At 35.8% G+C, this 27,786-nt stretch overlaps 1 protein-coding gene across 1 annotated transcript in view; it reads left to right on the top strand.

Moving 5' to 3' along the window:
• The window catches only part of LRPPRC (leucine-rich pentatricopeptide repeat containing), a gene marked incomplete at its 5' end in the record, with an annotated part of 72,003 nt that extends 47,848 nt beyond the window's left edge, over positions 1-24,155 (top strand). Inside the window, 11 exons of the mRNA XM_010190996.1 lie at positions 88-230; positions 345-432; positions 4,484-4,607; positions 8,301-8,389; positions 11,624-11,828; positions 13,980-14,119; positions 14,283-14,398; positions 17,351-17,422; positions 18,945-19,029; positions 22,648-22,790; positions 24,099-24,155. Coding sequence (XP_010189298.1) covers positions 88-230; positions 345-432; positions 4,484-4,607; positions 8,301-8,389; positions 11,624-11,828; positions 13,980-14,119; positions 14,283-14,398; positions 17,351-17,422; positions 18,945-19,029; positions 22,648-22,790; positions 24,099-24,155 — 1,262 coding nt within the window. The remainder of the gene's footprint in view (positions 1-87; positions 231-344; positions 433-4,483; positions 4,608-8,300; positions 8,390-11,623; positions 11,829-13,979; positions 14,120-14,282; positions 14,399-17,350; positions 17,423-18,944; positions 19,030-22,647; positions 22,791-24,098) is intronic.
• Between the last annotated feature and the right edge of the window lie 3,631 nt (positions 24,156-27,786).

Genomic DNA, 27,786 nt, shown 5'->3' with positions numbered 1-27,786 from the left:
TTTCCAAAGATGCCTATTTTGAATCACTTTAGACGTGTATGTATATTCTAAATGCACTTTTATCTGAAGGCTTGAATCTTGTTTCAGAGAACAATGATGATTGGGCAAAGGCTGAAGCTGTTTGGACTAAAATTCAAGAAGAAAATATTGTTCCTCGTGAGAAAACACTAACCTTACTGGCTAATATACTTGAGAAAAATGGCCAGGTTGTTCCATTTGAGGTACCTAAGGTAACTGGAGCTTAACTTCCCTAGCTAACAGTACTTCTGAATGTTTGTTTCCATTGAAAAATGTTAACAGATAGCATTACATATATTTTTTGGTTTTTGTTTTTTGTTTTAAAGGTTAGACATGAAGACACCAGAAGTTTAAGTGCTTCTTATGTGGACGAAAGAAAAATAAGGATGCTTTGCAAGAAAAACAATGCAAAAGGTACTCTGAAAATCACTGCTTTTTCCTCCTGTAGCATTAATTTTAAGGCTTCAGTTAACTACAGAGCAACATGTACTTGCTTCTGTTTTTTATTGTTTTGCTAATATGTTAGGAATGGTACCTGATAATGCTTCCTGACAATATTTCGTTTCAGAAGCTAATATGAAAAGGATATACCTAAACGTTTAAAATTCCATTAGGAATACTAACTTATAAATGCGTGATCGAAAGCCAGACTGCAGTGAAGTTGCCAATTTTAAAGCTACCGAAGTGTTGCTGGTCTATAGGTCACTTTATAATCTTTCTAGACTTTCAAATGTATCCATTAAGCACCAGAAACTAAACTTATGTACAGGATTGATACGAAAAATACCGCTTTTTATGGTCCCAGAAAATCTCACTGTTTGATGACAAGTTTTATGGTGTGAGACATGGGAAGTGTAGTGAGAAGAAAGATTAATATTAAGTGAAGTAGCTGGCCCTTGTTTATGGGAAGGCATTTACCTATTAAAAGAAGTTGTTTGGAGATCTTGTATTTGCTCTTGCTGTTGAAACCTTAATAATAAGATCAGGTACAGTTCCAAAGTATGCTTCATGTACCTTATTCAAGCCATAGATTTGGCAAAAAAATTTATTAGATGAGATTAAATGAGATGGGACTATGTTATGGAGATAATCATTGCTCTTGTCCTGTTTGGCTTTTATCTGTTAGTCTGCTATCTCTTTGTTGCAAGACTATTTATTTCTATTTGAAGGGAGAATTCAATGTGTTGCATAGTGCCTTTAGTTTCTTTACAACTGAGATTAAAGTTGCCTATGTTTCTCTGTAGAATCTGCAATCTTTTCCTCCTGTTCTTCCTTCCCCAAAGAGATAGCCAGACTATAAACAGAAGGTCAGAACCTGTGTCCTCACAGCTCACTATTTCCAAACCCCTGTGCCTGTGGATGCTACCCCAAAAATGAAATGGCCTTATTAAAAGATTGCCTCAGGTCAGTTCTGCTACAAAAAGTGAATAGCTCTTCTGTGAAAACTTCCTTGCCTCAGATGTAAACAGAATTGACTTATGCATGGGTATTTGCCTTTGTATATAGAGAAGAGGAGTGTACTGCAGTGCAGTTCCTTTGGCTTAGTCTGTATTTAAATAATTGGAAATCCATTCCTATCCATCTCATCCCAAAGCAAGGTCACGGAGTCAGAATTAGCATTACTGGGCCTTTCAAGGAGGGGAGAAAAATCACTCAATTTCTGGCTTGTGCCAATGTGTATAGCATTTGAATACTCTTAAAATATTTATTTTCTTCGTCTATAGTGTGGCAAATAAATAGGCATCTCACTTGAAAGCGGGTTAGAAAATAGAATTAAATAGATCTTTAAAAATTAATTTTGCTGAATGACGAAGATATATAAATACAAGACACCTAATTATTTTCTTCTGAGTGTTATCAGTATATTTTACATGTTGAACACACAGATTTTTATACTCTTGAGTTTTAAAAAGAAGAATCTCAGTCATTCACACACCAAACTTGTGGTGTTGGTGAAATGACCCTGTAGAGTTATTCAGTCACAGGAGCACTGATTAGCAGTCTAAAATACAGTCTGGGTATTCTGTATGTAGGAAGTGCAATCTTGTGTTGTGTATATGAGTTTAAGAATCGCATGTATATGGCAGACATAATGTTTTCAGGAAAATTTTGTCAGTCAAAAGAAAATATGAGAAAAGCAGAATATTTTTCACTGAAAACCAGGTATAATTAATGAAATGTTTTTTATAACATTAGTCCTAGAAAAGTATTCTGTGCCTTTGATATATCGCAAATGATCAAGTGGAGAGCAGGAAGAAACTAAGTATGCCTTGGAACTGGCAAGGAGACTAGTTTAAAAGAGAAATATAAAATGTCATCATGGACTATTAGCAGTTCCATTTGATACCGAATTGATCAGTAAATTATTCCTGCATATTCTTTTGTATAGAGGTGCAGTATTGGAGAGAAAGAGGTCTAGAGCTATTGGAAATTAAAGGTACAACGGCAGATGTTGAGAAACAGTTCCTTTTTTGTTGGGATACAGTTTCTCTATGTCTTAAAAAAAAATCTATAAAAACTTAAGTTGTCAATTTTATATAACAGTATAATGTAATTTTGATGTGAACTTTTTGTCACCATCAGCTTTTTGATAGGAAAAAGATAAACTTCATCTAGTTATGTAACTAATTTCATGAACAGCTCTGACATGGGGGTGTTTTGAAAATCTATTCTCTGAAGTGCTTGGTTTATTCAAAGTTACATTTTCATTTTTATCTTGATTCCTTAGTGTGAGAACTTGACTCTAGGGGATCATGTTACACACATCCCAAACAGTTACAATTGTTGAAACAAATTTGACTGTCTTGAGAAATGAGACTTTCTTGGCAAGTTGTCACTTCTCTAACAAATCTTTCTACTTGAAATAGCTAGTATAACACAATATGATTTTGAAATCAAGAACTTTCTTTTTGGAATGCTAATATACTTCAGTAATTTTAGATGCCATCTGAAGAAGTAATAGGCTGATAATACCTGATCAGGCATATATCTAGGCATATTTGAGACTTATCTAGGTGTACTTCAAACACGCTGCTTGCATTGGTGCAACATAAAGTTAGGAAAATAAGATGAATAGGAGAATCATTCTGAGGGTAAGACTGACATACGCAACAAAACATCCTAGAACAGGAAAACAAAGCTGATACAAAGATTTCTAGTTCTTCATTGAACTAGTCATTACAAAATAGATTTAAATATATTTCCTTTTAGAAATAGAGCATATATTTTGTGGATGGAGATAATTGATGGTAGCATATGCTTTACATCATGTCCACTGATGGCAAGGTCTATTTCTGTATCCAGTGAATGGAAAGCAGTATTCAAGCACAGGCTGAAATCCTCGTTCAGTCTGAAGACAGCAGAGCTTTTGTAGGAGTCTCCAAACAAATATTTTTTTGGCTTTAAAAAACAGAATTTAAAGAAGCTTTCATGAGCAGAAAGAACAAGTCTGTCACTAGTCAGCTACTTTTTTGTTAATGGAATAATTAGTTACACTTGTAATAGATTATGCGAAAGGGTTATATGGTATATAATAGATTATATGAAAGGGGTTTTGTTACTGTTGAATGTGATTGCTAGTCTACTGTACCTTGGATGTCAGAAAAGTGGAAGAAAAAATGTCTTTTCCACTGAAATTAAGCATGAACACTGTGAGTGCTGGTGTTCAGCATCTGAGCAGTCAAGAGAGTTCAGCACATTGCAGTATGGCCAAGCTTTAACCTCAGACCTATACATAAGTGTGGTAGTGGATTTCAAGACCTTTCCTGTGTTGTCCTGTTTTTGTTTTATTTGTCTTTCAGTTGACAATGCAATCAATACGTTACAGCCTGGATGGCAGTTTTAGCTGTAGGTTTATAGCTGCATAATCTTGTTTCAGAAAAATAAATGACTGAAAAGTGTGCTTATCATTTTTCCCCCCTTTTTGGTAACATCTTTTCATACACTGACAGTTATTGTGAATGCATGAAATAAAACTGTTAATCAGTCAAACAAATGCAGCGTAGTTTACTTGTTAAATATCTGTATATTTGTAAATTGTATGTTTTGTATAAATCCTGTCGTAGCCAAATAATTTGATCTCCCCATATTGGAATCACCTCCTATATTATTTGTTAAATGCTGTTGTGATCATGCACCAGACACTGTAACTATATACCCCAGAATTAGGTGTTGCTTTAAAAATCCTGAGTCTTCCCCTTCTACCCAGCTGTGTTGATATTTAAGCAACAGCCACATATAGAAAAAGAGCAGCAGGAAACTTTTTGTTCGTGGAGGTATGTGCCAGTTTATTGTTGAATACAAGCAGTTTTGAACGAGCTGTGACCAACAGATTTGAGCTTAAAGATCTAAGCAGAGGATAAACAGATTTAAGATAGACCTTTTCAGTGAGTAGGTGGCTTCTTTCTATGATCAACATCATCACAATGTGACGTTGCATTTTGGCTTTTTTTTTATTATTTTTTAGAGGCCTACAATGTTTTCCTGAAAATGCAAGGGAAGGATGAGTTTCATTATCGTTCTTATGACACCCTTATAAAAGCGTTGTTAGCGCAGAATTGTCTTGAAGAAGCCATCAAAGTAAAACACATGTAAGGCTTTTCTGTGTTTGGGGTTTTAATTTGTTGGGGGGATGTCTTAAATAATTTCTGGATCATTTGCAGGTAAGTCCTTATCTTTCAATGGGTAACAAGTCATGACTGGTAATTAGGATGTATGATGTAGAAATACACCAGAGTTTCATAGGGCGGTATGCTATATATTAGAAAGGTACAAGAGTGACAGTATGTGTTGCTAATAACTCATTTCAACTAACAGTATCCACAAATGTACTTGGCATCAGAACTGAAAGTCTACCCTTCTGGCAGTCTGCCTTTTCCTCTTTAGAGCAATATCCAAACAGACAAGATTCCTTCACTTAGCTGCCCGTGAGCCTTCCCCTCAATGTTTATCCCTGCTGCTTTCATACCCATCCCACACTTCCTGGCAGCTGGCTGCCTGCCAAGTGCAAAATGGTACATTTGACCATGATGCCAGTGGCTAGGAGATGACCATAAACCTTAGATCCAACTCTTACACTTCTGAAATAAATCCAACCTGCTGTCGTGCATTATTAGAATCACCGGCATTGAATTAACCCTTAGTGAGTTGTATTATACACTGCCTGCTTTAATTATTGCCTGTAATTTGTGTTCTGGTCAGATTATAGGCTTCAAAGTGTGTTACTACTCGTTAATGTAGAGGTAAGAAGAATAAAAATTAAAGTTTTAAGTAATTTAAGTCTTTCAGTTTCTTCAGCTAAAACAAGAACAGTGGTTGTCATCAAGTGTGTTCTCTGACTGAATACAGTGAATGTGTAAGTGCTTGTAGGTAACTTCCATGCTCCATGCAGCGCTGTAGAAATCTAGTAATTTTTAGAATCAACTTAGTTTTTGATGTCTTAGACCAGTATACTGTAAGTTGATTATTATTTTCAAGTTTTCTTAATAAGTGTTTAAACCAAATAAATGTCTTTAATTGAAAAGTTATCAGAGTTCTGTGTTCAGAAGAACAAATAATTTTTCTAAAAATAAGTTTCAGTAATTGGGCTTTAAGATAAAGGAAGGTTTGTGCTTTATGCATATATGGTTTATATTAAGGAAAAATTAAAACATTTAATCAAGTTAATCTCCCTGAAATGGAAGTAACTGATAAATCTTTGTAAATAGAAGATGGAAAGGACACACTTTAGAAATACAAAGAATGCTGATAAAATTTAGTTTCACAGAACAGGTTCATGTATCAAAAGATGTTTAGAAAGATTCTTCAGGGAAGAAGTTTGAAACTTTGTACTGAAGATTTGTACATGCATTGACTGCTTCCCTGCTCTGCAACTCAAACACACTTGTGAGGATGATGCACAAAGTATTGCAAGTTATCAGCAGTAATTTGCAGAGTGAAAGACCAGAAAGAAGGTGGTGGCTTGTTCCTAGTATTTTAGTGATTCAGAATTCCCACTTTAGATAAGTGTTTTAGTATGTAAGTTCAAAATGCAGGGGAAAAAATGAACAAAAATTGTAAAGACTAAAGGAGCTGGAGATGTGTTTTAAAGGACTAAGCCTCTGAACCTTGAGATATTTAGGGAAAAAAAAAGGATTCAATAAGAGGTTCTATTCTTGGTCACTGGTCAGAGGCAACCATCATCATAACCCCTGTGCTTTTCAGAACTCTTATATTCCATCTTGTAGCATAGAAATTGCAAATAATGACATTCTAAGAAGCCTGTAACAGCTCACTGTTGCATCAAGACAGAAAAGGCTTCATATAGTTAGTGTTCATGGTGTTTATCTGTATATCTTTTTTCTAAGAAATTCGTGCTTGCATTAAGCATTTTCATAAGTCTATAAATTTTAAATTATTCACTGAAATAGAGAAAGTGATTGTGTGTGTACACATGGTTGAGGAATAGCAAATCTGTGTGCTTTGCACACGTTTCTGCATGCTTGACAATTTTTCCAACCTCACATTACAAAGAGATTACTCCTACGGAGCCTAAATGTGTGCAGTGGCCTGAAACTTGTGCAACTCCTAATATTTTCATAAAATAGAGGAAAGCTACCTTCATTTATGTAAGCTAACATCTTTTTCTTTCTACTCTGCTTGAAGCCAAATTTGAAATTTAAATAATATTTAGAGAGCTTTAGTATGAGTATTAGCATAGGCAACAAAATAAGTAAGTCTTAGATTTGAAAAGGACAGATAATTTTAAAACTTCCCTCCTGTTATCAGAACTGAGAAACTTGCATAAGAGAAAATGTGGTAGAAGGAAATTGCATTCCTACTCTGCATTTGAAAACAAAACAAAACCTCAAAAACAAACCAGCCAGACAACCCAGAAGATTTTCGATCTGTTAGTCAACCCAAGTCTAGTTGCTTTGGCATTTTAGCACTGTTTTGAGAAATATTTACTGCATTTAGTCCAAGAAGTTTTAAATAGAAATGTAGGAGTACTGGAATGATGGATTAGTTCTGTAATAGTAGCTAACATCTATTTAATCACACTAAAGATTGGAAGATTGGAGAAAGTAAATCCTTTGTTATATGTAATTTACAGTCTCATGCATGAATTGTTGACTTAAGGGCTTTGACAGATGGGACAAAGGGAAAAAAAAAGGCGGAACTGAGCAGTGGGTGCTTAGGCAGGGATTAAGAGGATTGGTTGGGAGAGTAAGAAAATCCCGAGTCCAGTGACTGCATTCGTGAGTCTAGGAGGCTGAAAGTGACTGAGAGGATAGTCATATTGTATGCGATGTGAAGGATTTTCTTGGAATTGAGGAGAATAATTTAGCAATGACCCTGCTTACCTCCCAATCCGCTCAGCCTCTAAGTTCAAGTAGGTAGGCTGCTCAGTTGTTTGCCACAAGATGATCAGTGAGGTTTATCTTGATTGCTGATATGGTAAATGGCAATGCCCCCCTTTTCTGTGTAGAGATTTTGTAATCTAGAAATGAACATTTGTAAAGTTATCCTTATATATTAAAAATGTGGCTGTATGTCATTTAGGAATGGGAACGTTTTGTTGTACGAGATCAGTGTGATTGCGGGTTAGTCTCTCTTGCCTAATTTCTAGAGTCTAAGAAAAGCTTTAGCGGTGTTATTAAAATAAAGATTCTTTTTGATATAGATACGTTAAGTTTTGTGTTACAGGAGATGAAGAATTGATAAGCAAAATACAATTTTAACATGGCTAAGGCAGCAGATGTAATATGTTCACTTTAAAACCTGTATACATCTAGATGACAGAAATTTGAAAATTGATCAACCAAATGATATGGTGTTAGTTAGTAATATGCTTCAGTTTATGTTTAAAATATACAGTGCTGAAAATAAATGTTTCATTTTTATTGCTGAAAGAATAGTTCTACATTTTATAATTATGGTGACTATTGAAAAAAGAAGAAAAAGTATCCAGCTTAGGATACAACAGAACAATGCAGGGCACGCAGTTATTTTAGTCATCTAATATGTCAGCATTCAAGAATCTGAACCGATTGTTTAAAAAAAATCTTGTACTTTGTTTCTTTTGTTGCTCACTTCCAACTTTGTCATCTGTCAGAATGCAAAAAAAAATTATCCTTCTATAACCATTGACAGGATAACACAAAAGCTGTCTCCAGGTCGATATTTTGCAGCAATATTTTTAACATACGAACAGTAGTTTTTATAATTTCACCTTGGTGCTCAACCATTTATTATCGTATCAGAAGCATGTCAGTAATTCCTTTCTAAATGTCTGCTTCTTTTAGTGCTGAGACCCACATCAAGGGCTTCACACTGAACAGTGCTGCCAGCAGCCTCCTCATCATATCGCAAGTTAGGCGGGATTATTTGAAAGGTATGTCACAATGCTTGACCTTTACGTCACATTAATGCCTCTGCAGATTTTTCTTGTAACGCCCTTCGAATACTTGGATAAAGGAGTCCATTTAGCAAATTACCTGCTTATCAAGAGCCTTTTGTGGTAGCTGAGAGACGTAAATTACTGTACATGCATTTATAATACAGCTTGAATATGAATGTACTTGTCATTTGACCACTTAGTCCAGTTTCCATTCCATTTAACACAAGATGGGTTTTCTTAAGATGAATCACAGCTCTTCAGACATGCAAAATTTGTGCTCCAGAACGAGAGAAAGTACAGGCTTTCAAGTGCGTTAAAATTCACAGCACAAGTCATTTTGCTTTGGAAATTAACATACTTTAGAGCATCTGAAACAATTCCCAGCAGTTGTTTCTTGCATATTGTGTTGGTTGTGCGAGATACCAGATGAGTTAAATTGACTGTTAAATGCGCATGATTGTGCACAAAATGATTATAATATTGATTTAAAAACTTAATCAGATACTTTTTAATAGTTCTCAATACCAGCAGTAACAAAATACTCAGTTTGGTTTTCTTTTTAATGCAACGGTGGTGATAGAAAAGAAAATGGTGTCTGAAGAGTATGTAAGGGTCCCCAACAAGATGGTGGATTAAGTTTGTAGTTGTGTTACTTTAGTTCCCAGCACTGTTGTTTTCCAGCCTAGAGTTCAGCTTCACAGCATTAGATTTTACTTATTTAGTTGTTCCATAGAACTCTTGTGACAGAGGAAAACTATGCAAGCACATGGTTTTACATGCAGTGCTGAACCTTTTGTCCCTGGGCAAGCATAGGTGCAGTGTTGATACCTATTTTCATCAATAGCTTTAAGCATTAAAGCAGCTACGTACAAAGACAATGTATTACGCTGAACTGGGTTTTACTTCCATACCAGAAAATCCATTTTTGGTTCTGCCATCAGTTAAGTTTATTTGGTTCCACAGTGTGTAGCAGTAGTAGTCTGAACCCGTGTAACATCAGCTACATTAAAATTACTATGAGTAATTACTTGTACTCTTTCCTACATCTGATAAACTTTTCTTTCAAAATCCTTCCCTATTCAGTCTCCATTCTGATGTCACTGCCAGATGTCATCGACTGAATGATTTGTGGTGAATTACATTGTTTCTCTTGCTCTTGGAAATTCTTACTTTTTTTGCAGTTTTCAAGGCCTCCACTGGACTTTTCTGTCTGATTTTATTCTAATAAATTTTCTGCTGCTTCCTGTCCAGTGTGCCATGAAGTTTTGCCAGTTATTCCTAAATACTACACACCAAAAATCTTCGCTTCTGCAAACCATCACTGATGCTTTTGTATCCTGCCAATCTCTTGCGCTAACTACATGATTTCCTTTTAGCTAGCACACTAAATTCTCTGCCACGTCTACCCTTTACCTTGTTGTACTCTAAAAATGGTTCTTTTGCACATTACAAAGTTTCTCAAGACATCTGTGGAATTGCAAAATTATATTTTCCTTTGTCTTGTGTATTGAACAAGCTTTACTTTGGTAATTTAATGGAATAGTCAGACTTAATCCTTTTTCCTATTTTAATTTGAAAGATGCTGCTTCTCTTTTTGTAATTGAAGCCATGAAAATGTTAGCTGCTAAATATTTCAACCATACTTGTCATTTTCGGAGGCTCACAGATTACCCCAAATTTTTTTGGGCACAGTCGTTTTGTAATCTTTTGGTCATGAACTCCATTCGACCTACACCCTGTGATGGCTTTCACTTGTGTAAAACTTGCTTGCTTTGTCACTTCCTCATATCGTTCACTATCATTCTTTGCTATGTAATATGGTATAGGTAGGAGTTTTTAGGTAGGTCCCTAAGTATTCTTGCAAGAGCTCTAATGTAATCTAGCAAGAAGTTGGTGAAACCCAGGTTACTTTAAGGGTCAGAACTTGAGTTTCACATTATGGAATTTGTAGAGTTTATAGGAAAGCTTTTTAAAAGATAAATAGTCGGTTTTCACAAGCACATAGTTTCCTACTTTTAAGTATTAAAAAATCAAGGGATTAAATTATGTGTTCAGATTAATAGTAATAAGTGCTTTTGCATAAGAACATAAAAATATGAGCAGAGGAGGTCAGGAGAGAATTTGAACTTAGCATGTTTTAAGTTTGCTTTTTAAATGTTGGGAATCTTGTCCCTCATGTATGGCTCTCTTTTTTCCCTAATAAGAAAGGAGGGCAGGGGGAAAGGAAGGGACAGAGGGTGCAGAAATAAAATTTCCTGTGAAGGAAGGTTAGGTATTCAGGATGTTTTTTCTTTCTCTCTTGTAAAAGTAATATTTGGTTTCTGCAGTACCTGCGTATTGAATTGAGATGTTAATGCTGTGGAGTTCCAAGTGGGTGTATATTATGTTATAAGTGTTATCCCTTGGTATTATAATTATTATCTGTGATTAATCCTGACTGTGCTGGTAGGGAGTAAGAGCTTTGTACCAGAAGGGCATGTCTTTCTGTGTGTGCTTGCTCATGTATAACGTAAAGTGACAAGGATTCTGGTTAGAGAAATGAGGGTGACTGCATCTGTGTTGAGTTTGGGGAGTTTGTGACAGACAGATAGGAGATTGATTTGGGGTGGTTTTAATGTAGGTAGCTGCTGTAGCTCTAGGAGTTCTTGAGGTAAATGTCCAGTGTTAAGTTTTAGTTCTCATATGGAGACTTGTTCTGTGCTTTTATTTACCAATTAAATCTTGGTAAACAAAGTTTTGGTGCACACTTAAAAACACAAATCTGAGTGTTAGACTTTAGCAGTTTCAATAATCAATTTCATTTTTAAACTGTATTTATTCTTATGAAGTATGCAACTTTTATTGGTTTTAGTAATGAAAATTGCTTATAGTTTGGAGAGAAAACAAGCTGGAAAGGTCCTAACTTTAATGGCAAAAGGGAGGACATTTATGACACAGCTGCTTTTTTTGAGCTGGATACTATAAAATTAATTAAATGATACAAGTATCTTAATACTTTCTATTGAGAAATATTAACACATTTTAACCTACATTACTGTTGAAAGTTTTTATTTTTGTGTGTATATATTCAAGTTATAATTCACTATAGCAATTTTGGGGCTTAAGTTCAGCAAGAGAATTGTTTTCTGTACAAGTTTTTAAAAGGGTAGGTTTAATAATACCAGCAGCATGGTTACCTTCTGAATTAAAATCCATTTTCCTTTTCTCTTATTTCTTTACCATCATTAGATGCCATGGCTGTTTTAAAAGGAGTGCTTGACAATGGCTTGTTGCCCTCTAGACCAGCAGTTACTGCACTCACTCAAGCTCTGGCAGAAAAAGGAGATATAAAGAACCTGGAAGCACTTAAAAGCATGGTGGAAGACATCAGAAAATCAATTGGTGTATCTGCCTCACTAATTGCTAATGCTATTGCATTCGCTCATACTAAGAAGTAAGTATTTCTGGGACTGATACATGTAATTCTTTTATGCAGACTGATGGGAACTCACTTGCATTATCCATTCCATTCTGTTTCCATTCTTACAGTCTCTTAAATGTTAAAATTCTGTTGAATTTGGGTGATGTGCTGTTCAGTTCTGTTCTTGTACCATTTCTCAAACACATTTGGGGTTGATAGCTATGAAGGATTTGGGAGAGCACAAGATCTTCTCTGGTGGTGTAATTTAGCTTTGATACCTTTCTTCTAATGTATTGTGCCTCATGTAAAGTGTTCTCCTTGGTGTTAGACCAAAAGCTCTGTGAAATCCGAATATAAAATTGAATTACTGTCAATATAAATGTAAATAATATTAGAACTTAGCACCCACAGATTATGCATATAATATGTGTTCAGAAACAAAGATCTACTAGTTGTTCCAGTAGTTGGAATTACAAATTATTATGTTTGCCCTCAAAATGTGAAAACCAGACATAAATCTGTGGAGTGGATTTCTTTTTTTTTTTTGGACAGAATTGTAAAAAACACTGGCTGCTGTGCTGTTTTAGGCCACAGTTTTGATCATTATAATTATCGTCACACTTTGAGTATCCTTTGATTCAGCTGTTTAATTCAGTATTATATTTTGCCTACCATTTTTGTTTTGTTGGTACTATGCTAGTTTATATTTTGTAGAAAACTTCATGGGGGAAGCACTTCTATGAGAAAGGGCATATTACAGACTTCTCAAATACTCTTTGCAGAAACCAGTCTTTGGGAATCCTACATATTCTGTTTTTTTATTTCAAACTGGTTTAATCAGGTAGAGCTCCTGTGTCTAACTTGGCAGAAAAGCTGTAGAACTGTGTAGTACATAGCAGATACCTGATCGCCTCAGGCATGCCAGAACAGAGAGAGTAGTCACTGAAGTGTTTGGAACAGCAAGAGGACTTGAATTGAAGGAGAACCATGCAGGCCAGTTCCAGTAGTGAGCTCACTATATTTTCAGCCATGTAAAACAATCTGTTTATAAAGGACTATCTGGGGAATATTTAATTTGAGTGGTCCATGGCAAGCAGTTCTAGTGCATTGACTTTTCCCTAAATTAAACACTCTGAATAGGAAAGATGCTTCATGATTTGTTTCATAAGCTGCATATTTTCCTGTATTTCCACGTCATAAAAGTGTTACAGGTCGTGCCATGTTCTTAAGATGTAGATTGGTAACAAGAATAAATAAATAAATAGTTGTATGCAGTCACAGGTTATTTACGTAGCATCAACTTTTCATTTGCCATACTGAAACTATCTTGGATGTATGGAAAGACTTAGCAGCATAAATAATATGCACCTTATATATTATTAAATACCTTCCTAGCTGTATCTTGAGAACCATGAAAACCAGACGCTTACATTCTTAATACATGTTCATTTATTGGTAGATTCATGTTTCTGATACATTTTCCAAAGCATTTTTCTTAGCTTTGAAGTATGTTGCATTTCTGCTTTGCCAAAAAGCATTCATCGTGCTCCGATTTCTTTTTCAATTAAATTAATTTTTAGAATGGACTTATAAGTGATGTTGTCATTTGAACTTTTTAGAATGCTAGAAGTAGACTTTACACTTTGGTGAACACTTCCTGCATTATATTATTAGCATTTGCTATTCTTAGACCACAAGATTAAAAGTGTTTGGACAATGGTACTGACTAAACGACATTTAACATTGTCTTTCGCATCCAAAAAGGCAGGCATGGGAAAAATTGGGTAAATAATTAATTGAATAACATTAAAAGAAATACTTGAGTTGCATTAATTATTCAGATACCTTCCGTTTAATGTTTTGATTTTGCCTTCTAGATTTGCAGAGCACATTTTCCTGAAGCAGCTAGCTGAACTCTTCTTCCTTAATGAGGAAAAATGTGTGTCAAAATCACTTAGGTTTTGTACAGGTCAAAGATCCTTAAAAATTTTACTTATGGGTTGATTTATTCATTCAGTCATAAATGTTTTCATTTTTACGGTATCTGAATTAAGTCATAGGTACTCTCGCATTCCTGGGAAAAATATAACCTTAATGTAGAAAACAAAAACTTTACTATAATTGCTTTTTTAGGTTTAGACATCTTGATTTCAGAAACTGAGCCAATTCAATCTCTTTTCCTAGCAATGACCTTGATGCTGCTGTGGAATACCTTGAGCCTCTGCTTATCTCTGGTGCACAGAATCCTGATCAACCTGTCAGAAGTATTTCTTATTTGTTAAGAAAGGTGTCTGAGGAAGGATTAGAACGAGCTTTGCAAAAATGTAAGTTAATTGCCATAATATTTAAATATTCTGACTAGACAGAGGTGTTATGAAAGAGCTATTACATGTAAAACCTGCTCAGTCAGCATAAATCATGCCAGTGAAGTTTACAAAAGTGGCTTTTCAATCAAAGATTTTTCCCTGTGTACCTATCATTTTGCAGTTGGTGTGATGGCAGAGCGACTGGCCAGTCAGTTTGGAATTTGCAGACCTGTCACAGATCTTTTCCTTCAATATGTCAGTGCAGACAGAGTGGATGATGCCAGATCGCTGATACAGGTAATGACATAACAAGAGAGGTACAGAAATACTTAGAGCTCTTCAAAGGTTAACTGCAAAATTGTCAAAAAGAGGTGGTGTGTAGCATAGGCTAGTACTAGTGTGCTTTTGAATTAGTGTGAGTAGCAGTAACACAGTTTAGACTATTCCAAACCCATGAGCTAGTACTTTAGTAGTAGTAGGTGCCAGAGTCGAAAGGTGTTTTGTTTTGTTTTTTTTTTGTCTTGTAACAATCTGAAGGGAATAAAGGAGGACTGGTATATTGCTTGGTATTCCATCCAAAGCAAATATGCTTTTATAAGTTTTCTGTTAGGCAGCAGTTACTTCTTGCAAACCATTCCCTTGCAACTTCTTATATTATCTCTTAAGTGCTGTAAATATAATAGTATCTTACAGCTGTACAGCATGCAAACCAGAAGCAGGTAATATTTGCTTTTCATGGACTTTATTTCACTTGGTTGCTATAATAGTGTATATGCCATATTCAGGTTTTATTAAGAGCTGAATTTGCTTTCTATTCACTTGAGTGTCACAGATGCACTCAAAGACAAGCGCTGCTCTTTGGGCCACAGTCTCACTGAGTAGGCAATCTTCAGGGAATGAGACAGCTGCATTGATGCAGTTTGTACAGAGCTAAGGACAAAGCCGAGCCAGAGGTGGGGTGAACTGGGGGTGACGAGAGCTGCCACTGGCAACCTGCACAAACAGGCTCCATCAGGGAGGCTCCATCTCGGCAGGTGACAGTCCAGTCGTCATGCCGATTCAGTAGATTGTTCTACATGCCTTGGCTCCTGCCTCAGGCTGAGGCCTCTTACCATCTCCTGTTAAGTACATACTACTCGTTTACTAGTTCCTAGGTATTTTAAACCATGAAAGAAAAAGCTCTGCTTCATCCATCAGATGTTTTATGATATTTCAGGACCATTTTTTGAGAAGAATACATACCAAGAAATGTGTTCAGTTACTTCTGCTGCAGTGTGAGGTGTATTATTTGTATATTCTCTGGTCTGGAATATTACTTCTATTGTTTTGCCTAACTGGTCATCTGAGTATTAAATTTAAAGGAGACTACAATTTTGGTATAAAACCCTCTTGCTATATAGCATGAAACATCAAAATGCAAAAAAAATCTCAAGTTAGTTTACTCTTCCTGATTTTTTGCTTGCTCTTTGAAATGAATGAAATTGAATGTGTGAATGAAAATCCATTATGATTTCTTGTTTTTGTGAAGATAGGGTGTTTTGCATTTTTAAGGAAATTCTGCATGTTCTTAAAGTTTTAAATACCTGGAATAATATCCATTCATATATTCCTAAAACTTCTTATTACAACAGCATCCAACTGTTGGAATTAAATTCATGGCTCTATAGCATACTTGAAATAACATAGTATATACTACGTCTTGGGGGAGAATTTTAAAATATTTCCTGTTAAGTGAACATTCACAGATAAACTTGAGTTGAAACATCTCTGTATATGAGAGAATTTGGTTTTTTATATAGTGCAGGCAAAGCTTTCAGTTGTGTTAAACATTCTTGACCACTATTGTGGATCAAGTATTCTACTAATAGGTAACTAGAAGATAGTAATAATCACTGTCCATTGCTTGTTATATTCTTGAGAAGTAAACCACAATCTAAATGAATTATTTTGCTTTTAATAGACACATGGAGAATCCTTGCTTTCAAAAATGCATCTAAGAGTCTGTTTAAAAGTGCCAGAAACAGCAACAGTGTCTTTTCTACTGGCTGGAGGGAGGATGCTTTTACTGACGGAAGTCAGAAGTGGTTTGATAATTCAGCACGAAAGGGGGCTATGGAAAACATCTCTCCAACTAGACTGTCTCTTTCCTTTCAGAGCATCCTTTTTCCTTATGCTGACAGTAGATGAGAATAGCTAGAATCACTAAATAAAGTGTTGCAAGTTTCTCCCATGAATATTTTGCCTTTGTTTATCACCATAAAGGAGTTTTTTGGCAGAACACTATGGGTACATTTTTGTCTCAGTTTTCCAGATGGAATGAGGCTTCACAACTTTTCACCTGTACCTTTAAGAGCCTGTCAAACTATATTATACACATATTACATTCGTAATGGCATAAACCAAAATTTCTTGCATGTGCATGTTTAAAATACCACCTGAATGTAATAGATTCATGGTATCTGTGTTTTATATGCACAATATTCTCTTCTTCCTGTGCGTTTTTGTACTCATAAAATATCTTACAGCTGGTGAAAAGCACTGCATTGTAAGAATTTTAGGACTGACACCTTTGAGGAACATACATTAAAATACTGTCTGTGTATTTTGTTTTGTCCTTGTTTGTTAAGTAAAGTAGATTTTTGATTTATCTGATCTGTCTCAAACTTTTTTTTAAGTTCAACTTCTCTCTCTCTCACTGTCTATTGCAGTGAAAGCCTTTTATAAAATAGAGAGATTGAAATCAGTCCTTTGTATGCATAAGTGTAGGTAATTATACTTTAAAGAGAACTTGCTTTGTACATTTTAATTTTTATAAAGAAACGAGCAGTTATCTCCCTGACACCTTATTAAATGTATAATTAACCTTATGATCCCTAGCTCACTTGTGAATGCTTGGCAGTATAATTGGAGAGGAATAGTGTTTCTTTTTTTCATTCTTTTGCAGTCCTAAACCTCGTTTTTGTGGTGTTGAAGTATTAGTTTAATTCTTTCCCCTTTTGTTTTAAACAAACTTTATACCTAGCATTTTAAGAAAAATGTTTACCAAAACGGTGCATGAAATGAACTTGTTTCCTATGTTCAGTGGTGGTTGGTTTCTGATTTTTTCAAACTAATGGTCAATTATTTACCTTGTAAATAGGTGATGTGTTAATATATTATTTTAAACATCTATAATTTGAATTTTTCACCTTAGTCATTTTGTTTATCACTAATCTGCTCATGACTACTACATTTTTTTCTTTTTCTCAGAAGTGTGGTGCATTAATTGAGAAGGGAACTTTAACAACTTTTATAGCTAGAACAGCATCTAAACCTGGACAGGTATTATATTTTTTTATGTATATCATTGTATGTGTAGCAAAATACTATTTAATAAACCTTTGTTGAAGTGTTTTAGATTTTGAACTCCACAATTGACAGGTTTATCAGGTTTTTTGGCAAGGGGGAAGGTTGATTTGCAGAGCTGGTTACATTTAAAGGAACAGTTTATGCAGCATGGTGGAAAGGAGAGTTGTAGTTAATATTTTTCTATTGTTTCAATAATTTTTGTTGGTATGCTTTATATCCTACAAACATTGTGCTTTGAGTGTTTTACTGCACTATCCAGTATTGCAACCTGGGAGTACTTATTTTGCTGGCTACATTGAATGAATACAAATGCGAGTTAAAACATCATCCTCTTTCTAATGATAAAATATCTCTTTGTTTATAGTAAAAGACACATTTCATATTACTTGTTATGGTGGTTTGGGCATGTATCTAGTTTGAGCATCTGGTTAGAATCCTGGCTTTATGCTCGTTCCCCGTAATTCAAAATGTCCTCACTTATATGCCTGCTTCTGTCCCTCCCTCCTCATATGCCCCCTTCAAAATAATAAAAAACAAACCCCAAACCAATCAACCAACCATAAACCTCCCCCCAAAAATGAACCAAACACCCCCCCCAAAAAAAAAAACCACAACCCCAAACCAGACCCCCCGAAAACACAGCACTGAACGACAACAACAATAACACCACCAAACCAAAAAACACACATGCATGCAAAAGCGCATTGATTTCTCTTTCACAAAGGAGCAGTATCAGGAGACAGTTAATATACAAACTAAAATAACTACCTTTCAAATGAGGGAAAATGCACATTTATGTTTTGGGAAAATTGCTGTTAAATACTTGTGCATTAGAAGTTCTGTTGAAGTGACGATGATAAACACCATCTCTTGGTGTCTGTAGATGAATTTTTAAAAATTTGACATTTTCTCTCTTTTCAAGCTGAAATGTTAATAGTGCATAGCAGTTAGTAGTATGTGATAAAGATGTTAATAATTTCTATAAAGTTTCCTTAATTCAAGACCTGAGAGTTTTTGAAACTAGAATCAGAGGTTAAGGGAGGGAGGTTCCAAATTTAAGCACGTTTGTTAGTCACCTGACTTTTAAGCACTGATCATAGCTAATATTGACCTCTAGATTGGTGAAAGCTGCCGAGTGGTTTGCATTTTTAAAAAATTGGTTAGAATCCTGACATACTCTAATTAATGCATAGATTTCTTCCTTAAAAAATGAATACATAGGGAAACTAATATTTAGGCTTCTTGATAATGAGTTTTAGTCTTATATTTTGTTTTGCTTTGTGCCTTAATTTCTTTGACTATGTCTTATCTGGATATTAAATTTTGGGAAGAAAGTTGTTATGACTACTTTTGGTTGCACAGTCCATTCCTTGTTACCGTTTCAGTTCATATCACGTAAGAGTAATTATTTCAGACCTTTTAAGTTTGGGAATTTTGTTTTGTTCTTTAAGATCTGAAATCAAGGCTCTTTCTGTCTGTGCATCAAATTTCGTAGGCAAAGAAGATTGAAACACTTCTAGAACTGAATCCTGAGCAGCTGGATATGGAAGTTGCATACCGTTACCTCATGAGATGTTATGGTAATGTACTCCTCTTGGAGTAGTTTCTTAGTAAGAACTTTTGAGACATTCAGAAAGGTCATGGAAACCCTTAGAAAGACGAGTAGGATCTACACTGTGTAAGTTGCTGTAGTTTGAGCCACAAAGAGTTGAAGGTTTGTCTGAAATTTTTGTTGTTTACATCTGTTTGGTCTTTATATATCCTAGCTATTAGATTGGAAAAGCGACCAACTGACCCACACCTTGAATCCTTTACAAAAGGAGCTGCATTAGATTAAAGGATAGTGCTACAGTAGAGGCTAAGTAGAGGCTTCATGAGATAAAAAAGAGATCCATGCTAACCCATGGAGCTAAGTACTGTAGAAATTAATGGCTTTTAAAATTAATCTAGCTTTTTTCCCCTGAAACAACATGTAATAAGTATATTGTGTATATTTTGTGTGTGTTTCAAAATCGTAAGTGATTAGTTCTATCAGTAATCTGCAAGGGCCTTCCTGTCATTAGTGTAGATTTTTTATACCTGTTTTAATTTAGCCAAAGTTAATTTTCCTGATGCCTTTATTTGGATTTACCTAAATATTTGATTTGAAGTGCTGCTCAGTTCTCTTTTTATAGTTGAACTCAGGAGAGGAACAGCTCTAAAAAAATCAAGTTGCTTATTTAAATGTTTATTTGCAACACTCACTCTTGAAAAAACAGGACACAGAGCCCCTACGTTAACACTCAGTTGGAAGCTTGTGTCTCTCTAGTGTAGTGTCCTTTGCCTTGTGTACTCTGATATGGTCCTCCAGTTTTATTACAAGAAGCAAATACTCTTCACATGTGTATTACAAGCAAAAAGATAATAATGATGGAAGCTCTTGTGCTCCAGTATATCACAGAGGAGATAAATAGGAATAATTAAGTAAAACACTTCAAATCCAAGGTATGGTGTCAAAGGAATACAAACTTTGCTCTATTTGAATCAACTTGTAGAAGTTCTCATGATGTAGCATCAAAATTGACTTGCTTAGTAATATTTGAAACAGCAATCACTACCAAAATCTTTCAGTCCCATAGTTTCATTCGCAGCAGGGTAATTTTTCTAACATATTTTCATAAAACAAACAAAGCTCTTTTGTCACCAGCACTGTACTTTGCTGCTTTACACTATCATTAGTTCTTTACTGCTTTTACCTCTGTAAAAATTCCGTAAGTTAAATAACTCCTTTTTTCAGTATCCTTTCCAACTGTGTTGTAGTACAACAATTTCATAAAGAGATTGCAAAGAATCACTCACTTGCTCTCTTATAACTAAAACAGTGGTTAGAGTGTATTCAACATGTGAAGCCATGCTGTATATGAAGTTGGTTGCTGTAGTTTCTTCAGACAGAGATGTAGCTGGCTCATAGCAAGTTCTAGAGGAGATATTCAGTACCAGCATGAAGAGTTTGAAAAGCCTTTCCCAGGTTATTCTGCACAAGCATATCACCTGTATGAGACATCAATTCCACTCTTGTATCAGGTAGAAGAGTACACATCAGTTACTTGACCCAATTTGCTAAGGCTGGGATGGATGAGTCATACTAGAATGTCTTTGCATTTTCTATCACTGTTTTAAGGCAGTAAGGTGGTGTCCTACTCTTAAGATATTCAGAAGCATTTACTATATTCTGAGCCCACTTTGTATAATATGTACAGAGTTGTACACATGAACAGCAATTTACCTGCCTCTTCCCCTCATCCATTCCATTTTTGTTGTAGGGGTGAGTATGTTAGTTTAATTTGGCTATCACCAGCAAAATTTTTAGCACAACTGAAATTTAGAAGGCTGAGCTTAGTTTGTGTTCTAGCCAAGAGGGCTAGAAATAAGACATCATATTTAAAAGATACTATTCTTGTTTTTCTGATTTTACAGTTCGTAAGCTTTAAAACATGATTTCTTATTTTGGTCCAAGTCCAACTTCGTAGTATCATCACTTTCTAGCGAACAAATGATTCTCCTGTGAGGCCCACAGTTATTTTTAATTAGTTAGAAAGGGGAATGAAAGATAACAGAGTGCTATTATTACAGTTGGTTACTGTTGCTAGTTATCAGAATAAATGGACAAATAAAAAGGTAATTGTTTTTGTTTAGTGAAGATACAGATCACAGCTAAAAGAAGTCTGATCGTGTATCAGACATCCATGACTGAAGAAATAAAGGCTCATTTTCTCCTTTCCTTGTCCTGAGATAGAATCCACTGCCAGGACTAGATTTCTTTCATCTGGTGAGATGCATAATCCTTTGTTGTATACCTTCTAGAAAAAAGCGATATGGAAAATCACATTTGCTTGGTCCATTAAATGCAAACTTAAGTATTAGCTCTTTTTTTTGTTTTATTTTCCATACAGTAAATACATCTATTTTTAAAAAGTAGGAAGTTAATGGTTTCTATTAGGCTTTCATTAAACTATCACTTCATGCAGTTTCTGCAGAAGCCTCCCACATTAAAAAAGGATTTCAGCCACTTGCCAGATGTGAGTGGGAAGCTTTTTCTCATGAGAAAGAGACACAAGCTATCAATTTCTGCATAATTAAATTTTTTTTTCCTCTAAGAACCATTGTTTTTGTAGCCCTTATGGCTGTGGAGATGATGCTTCCAAAAGTGAACAAGTAAGAACCTGAGACAGCTACTGTACCCCAGGTGGGGTGGTTGCGTTTTCCGAAGCAACTAAAGTAATTTAGCTGGTCGTGATGGCTTTCTTGTTCACAGGGTGCTAGGAACTTTTGTACTACTTCTAGGACCCTGAGGACAACAGTGAAATTGCCAGGAGTCACTTTAGTTTCATCCTGGTGCTTCTCAAGCATATGTCTGAGGAGCAGAAAAGTCTGTGGTTAAGCATGAGTCAATGTAGAAGGAGTTTCTTCCCTCTCCCGCTTCAGAGAAAGGAGAAATACACTCCACTCTTTTACAGCTGGAAGTGAAGAGTGCTTTCAATAAATGACGACTGAATTAATTAGAACCCATTGCAGGGGATTGTGCCTTTTATGGAATATCCAACAAAATGTTACTGGTACGGTTAAGGTTTGTAACAGCATTGATGGGTCAGCAAACACTTTCTCTTGCTCAATAGGATGGAGTGCATTTTTCTTTGTGTTCTAAAATGAACACCTGACCCCTTTGTTTTTTCTATTCCTTTGCATTATAGATTTGATGTAACCTGCACCTGTAACAGTAACGATATTCTGCCCTTACTTAAGGGAATTAAATTATCTTATACAGTTCTCATATGCTGAACTTGAGTGGCTTTTATTCTAGCTTTTGTTTTGATTTTTTTAAATCATTTGCTTCAGAAATAGGCGTATGGCTCTGTGTCTCACATCCTGGAGTGGTGCGTACTCACTGCAGCTCCTATCCTTAGTGGTTCCAACACATTCTTGAAGGAATTGATCATCCAGCCTCAAATAAAAGGGAAAGTGAGAATGGCTGTATGTTCTGTTCTATTATCTGAATTATCAGTAGGATATGAAGAATATCCAGAATATTTGGAATATTGGATATTAATATATTTAGAATATGTTTTGGCAAGTAGTAGGAATGCATCACATCATGGAAACAGGTGAAAAGAGGAATACTTAACCACTGGTGGGGTTTTTGGATTTTTTTTTTCCCTCAGAATTGGATGGGGATGTTGCTTCTGTAAAGGCTGTGTATGAGAAAACAAAAGCGAAGAATATACCGCTGAATGAACTATCTCTGAAATCTTTAGCAGTTTTTCTGAAGAAAGCAGGAGAGCCCGTCCCTTTCACTGAACCCCCTGTGAGTATTTCCTAAGGAAGAAATAGATCTGCAGAATTGTGTTATGTTCAATGTTAATAAAACAAATTGCATGAATAATTACATAGGGATTAGATCTCTGCAGAGACTCTTCAAAGGAGGCAATGTATAAAGTACTGAGTATTGTAGGAGATGCAGTAATCTTGCATTGGATTTGACTTGAGGAAGTAAAACCTCTTGGGGTCTATGATATTTAAACTACCTGATCCTTATCAGGGACTTATCTACAGGTGTACCTTTATCAAATGTCCTTGGGGCATTTATCTAAGCAATTAAACTTTAAAAGGCTTATAGTTTGTGTATTTCATTAACAATTAATGAGTTTTAGTTTTCAGTATTTACCTGTTTTGTATCTAGTACAAGCTACTGCTTGAGTAGGGTGGGATTTTAGAACTGTAGGAATTCTTTTTCTATTGCAGCTTTGCTTCTAGCTGCCTTGCCAACAGATATATGCAACTGTGCAAGTATATCTTATTTGAGGGTGACAAGTGGCATGACACTACATCTGTCGAGACTGTTAATACTTTTCACATTATTCCATTGACTAATAGTCTACTAGTACCATTTTAGTGAAGCAGACTTAAAGACTTACTATGTTTTCCTTCTCTAAGCAAGCTTTTACTTGCCATTTTATAGCCACTTTTTGTATTCTAAAATAAGTGTTTTTCTATAGTTCTGTAAAGACCTAATTATAAGTTGTTTCTCCATATTGTTTCATGATAAATGAGATTTGCTTTTCTTACTTTGCAAATTGGAAAGAATTTGGGGATAAAATGTTTGGTTTAGCCTTTTAGCAGCTGTGTAGGTTTTTCTGCAGCCTTGACATAATTTATAATCTGAATTTTTATTTGGACTGTGTAAATCTAAAACCTAGTATGTCTGTTTCTTACATGCAGCTAGTTGAAAACATGAGTGTTTTTTCAAAGTCACTGAAATTACTCATTTTCTGACTTCCCAGTTCAATTTTTCTTCTTGGTCTTTAAAAGCGTCTCATAATTTTTTGACACAATTGTAGATTGCAGTTAAAAATTATTTTCATTTTTTAAATGAAATGGATTGGTTTATTGCATTTTGCAGTAGAAGCTTCATTATGCATTTTTGGCAAGGTTTTCCTTTTCCTTTTATCTTCTCTGTGGTGTTTCTCTTATTTATACAGACTTCAATACAGATCTAGTTTTGCATGACAGAGAATAATAGATTTTGCTTTTGTCAGGACATAAGATTTTGTTTAGAATTAGTAACTTTTCATTTGAAACGATGTTGAACTTGTTTATTCCATTTTGTTTATAGGAGACATTCAAGTTCTATGTGGAAAAAGGGAGAAAAGCAAGATTGGAAGCAGCATGAACAGATAGTCTTTTATGCTTTAGTTGTTTATGAAATTGTTTAAATACTACATTCAATAAAAGTTTAAAAAAGCATGTTGTTCTGTGCAATTTTTAATATAAATACTGTGTTTAAACAACACTTTCCATAGCTGTAATTGATAGAAACATTCAGTAATAGAAATGCTGTTAAAATTGCTAATGCAGTATCAAGATGCAGCTTTCTAGGCTATTTCCATTTTGATGTATAAACTGCTATGACCTGAACTGTATTTTGACTCCTGTTGATTCCCCAAATATATGTATATCAAGTTGCTAGAGGGGTATGTAACTATAACTTAAGCCAACTGTCTTATCCATTGTTGTTATTGTTGCTTGCCTGGTCAGTGTACTTTGGGGTGAAAGTGGAAGAGTAAAGGACATCATCTTCAGGATTCATATGTATCTACACAGAAAATAAATACATCTTTTTAGATTTCTCCTAAATGTACTTCTTTTGTGTTAAGTATCTCATTAGGGCATTTCGTATTATAGGTAAAGGCAAAATATTTCTACCTTTTACACTAGCTTGTGTGTTGTAGTATTATAGCATCTTTAATTGATTCTTGTAACTGTTAGTCCAGGTAATTTTGTGGGTACAAGAACTACATAGCCATGAAAACATGCCTTTTAAACAAAGAAGTGCCCATTATTTGCAGAGGTAGCTGTTGTTTACTTGCTGAGAGACTGGTGGGCATGCTTTATTTGTATAATGTGGGAGTATAATGTAAAGTTTTACAGTCCAGAGTTTTGGGGTCATGAAAATAAGACACTTATAAGTTACAAATTTGAAATGATACATAGAAAATACATCCATTATCTCTGTGAATAATGATGGAAACAGATGTGCACACCTTGGTATAACAAATGGAATGTGGTGCCTATGCAGTACTTAAAACAGGTTTTAATGAAATGGAATCTTTTTTCTGTATGTTTAATAACTTTGTTGCTTGATCTTCACATTTTCCATTCGTTAACCTTGTATTCCTAAGGTTTTCCCACATAGGCAGCACTGTGGTATTCATGTGTGCACAGCAGGTTTTGGTGAAACTTTGAAGGATTTGTACGGTAATCTGAATGTGTGAAAGTTAGGAAGAAATTGGAGCCTAATTTTTTTAAAGTAAAATTTCCAATTCATTAACTACCTAGTATATTTAAAAATTACACTTGCTGTACTCAAAAAATGAGGCATAACTAATTAGGGGCTGAGGAGAGTGGTAAATTCTAGAACCTGATCTGGGTTCTAGAGCAGGTTCTAAGTAGCTTTGGTTCTAGATCAGGTTCTAGGTCACCCTGGTTCTAGAGCAGGGCAAGGTATGAGTCCTAGCTGTGTCTGCTGAATTGATGGTGTGGTTTTATGATGACCTTCATTACTTCACAGATGTAGACTCGACATCATGCTGCGGCCTGCACGGCTCTGTCTGGCACCCTTTGTTCCTGGGTTGTCACGATAAGGCATTAATATTTGAAATTTCATTCATCGCCGAGTGGTTGTGTGTCCTGTCTCAAAGCAAGCCTAGGCAGTACTCAGTTTATTTCATTTCACAAATGGAGGTGTTTCTAAACATGTAGCTAAAGCTACAGCTGCATTACATGTGTTTCAGTATAATAGCAGCATAATTGAAGACACTGTCAACTAGTTGGCAACCCTTGCTTTAGTGCCACAGTTCTTGTTTTTATAGGTCATCTTGTGAATCTCATGGTTTCACAGCGGTAGCTGTGTTCCAGTAAGTGGAGTCATATCTGAGCATAACTGGAAGCGATGGGCCTGAATGCTTTTTGAGCTAAGCTAGCACATAGGATAAGGAAGAGTATTACTTGAAGCAAACAGGGTCGTCACAGAGGAAGTTAACAGCAGATTGGTAGATCTGAGCTACCTTTTTCATAAAGAGGTTGAATCTCATGTGGTCGTTGACCAGATGCAATTGATAGTCAGGTGCTGCACCCATCACCCATATTATGGTGATAACTGGCAAGTTGTGTTTGCTGGCTGCTGCCCTCTGAGGCAGAAAAGCAACACACAAGGCCACAGCCAGGTGCGTGGCCTGTTACTAGTGCCCATGCATGGTGTCTGACCGTGCATTAGTGCTGCTTAGCATCTACACTTTTTTTTTCTAACTTGCTTGACTTAAACTCATAACAGATTAATGCCCTATGATTTTATATTTGCAGTTGTGGAAATGGAAAGTAAATTTGATAGCCTGTAACTGAAGAAAATAAATAGTTTGCAGCCCTGAAATTGCAATTTGAGTGACTTCATGAAAAGCTATGGGCTGAATGAGCCAGCTGCTGAGCCGATTAAATGTCAGTGAGGCACTGCAGGAAGATGAGACCAAAATACCAGGGTTTGGTGGCAGCAGTGACAGGGTAATGGGCAAAGGTGCACGCTGACCACTTGGGATCAAGGTGCAATAGCCCTGGCCCATAGACCCTTGTGGGAAAGCAGACATTGTTCAAAGGATAGGGAAAGGCTGCCATTGTGTGAGAGTATTTCTGATTTTCTGTTCCAGTAAATGTTTTGTGTACAATTAAGGAATGATTGCACAGAGGAGTACAGTCTCTCCTGTCTTTAAAATGTAGGCCAGTGAGGGATTTGTGCCACTCTGGGACACAATCATCTCAGTCTGATACAAGGTTATACTGGGAAGGTTTTGCAGAATCGGCATTTGTGCCAACTCTTCTAGAATATGCTTGAAATTATAATATTTCTTGTATGTTGGTGTGCTGAGACTCGGCCATTTCAAGCATGAAGAAAACTGCAGTTTAGAAGGTTAGAGTTTCTTCAACAAATAAGTAGGCAGTTTCATTTTTTATTTCTCCGTAATCAAAGAAAGAAACGTTTAGGATGACAAAATGCAGAATGGCAATCTTGCGAACTTGTCATGGTGATTTCTTAGTCCGGATACCAAACATACTCTGTCATACTGACTATAACACTTACCCCTTTAAAGCAGAGTATTATTTGCCACCGGCTAGTGGATAACTGGGAGTGTGCAAGATCCAGACCAGGTCAATGTCCGTGAGATAGGAGTGTGCTTTTCCAGAGGCCTCTGTGGGAAGCTGAGAGTGTGCTGACATGAAATGACCTGACATGTTACTGTAAAAAGCAAATTGTGTGAGCGTGTATGTGTTTGCATAATAGCGTGTGATGATTGGGGTTGAGAGGACTGGAAAAAGCTTGCTGCTTGAATCGAGATGATTTAATCTCACTTCTGTACCCTGCAACTACTTGCTTCTTCCCCCACTCCCCTTGAGATAGGGGCAGGATGAAGGTGCTTTTTGGTTTTTGAGCTCAACATGAGAAGTTTCCTTGTTAACTATCGCTATAGTCATTTTGCAGCGTGATAATTACATGCTGTAGTTCTGTCCTTATCTTCTAAAACAGTCGTTCAACTCATTGTCTCCCAAGACCCTTTTCTACAGCAAGAAATGTAGCTTGGTAGGTTAGTAGCTGACTTTCTTACATACCCACTGTTGAAAATGGAGTAGCTGAATGGGTCATGCCTTTGGCAGTAACGACTCAGAAGGTTTTTATAGATTGAACATCTGAGTCAGCAGGATTCCAGGACAAGGGAGGATCACAACAGTGGAGATAGGATCACAAGTGCACATAT

This window comes from Mesitornis unicolor, unplaced genomic scaffold (genome assembly GCF_000695765.1).
Source record: "Mesitornis unicolor isolate BGI_N332 unplaced genomic scaffold, ASM69576v1 scaffold21658, whole genome shotgun sequence".
NCBI lineage: Eukaryota > Metazoa > Chordata > Aves > Mesitornithiformes > Mesitornithidae > Mesitornis > Mesitornis unicolor.
The sequence above is the reverse complement of the archived record's forward strand: the minus strand, read 5'-3'. Positions and strand labels throughout refer to the sequence as shown.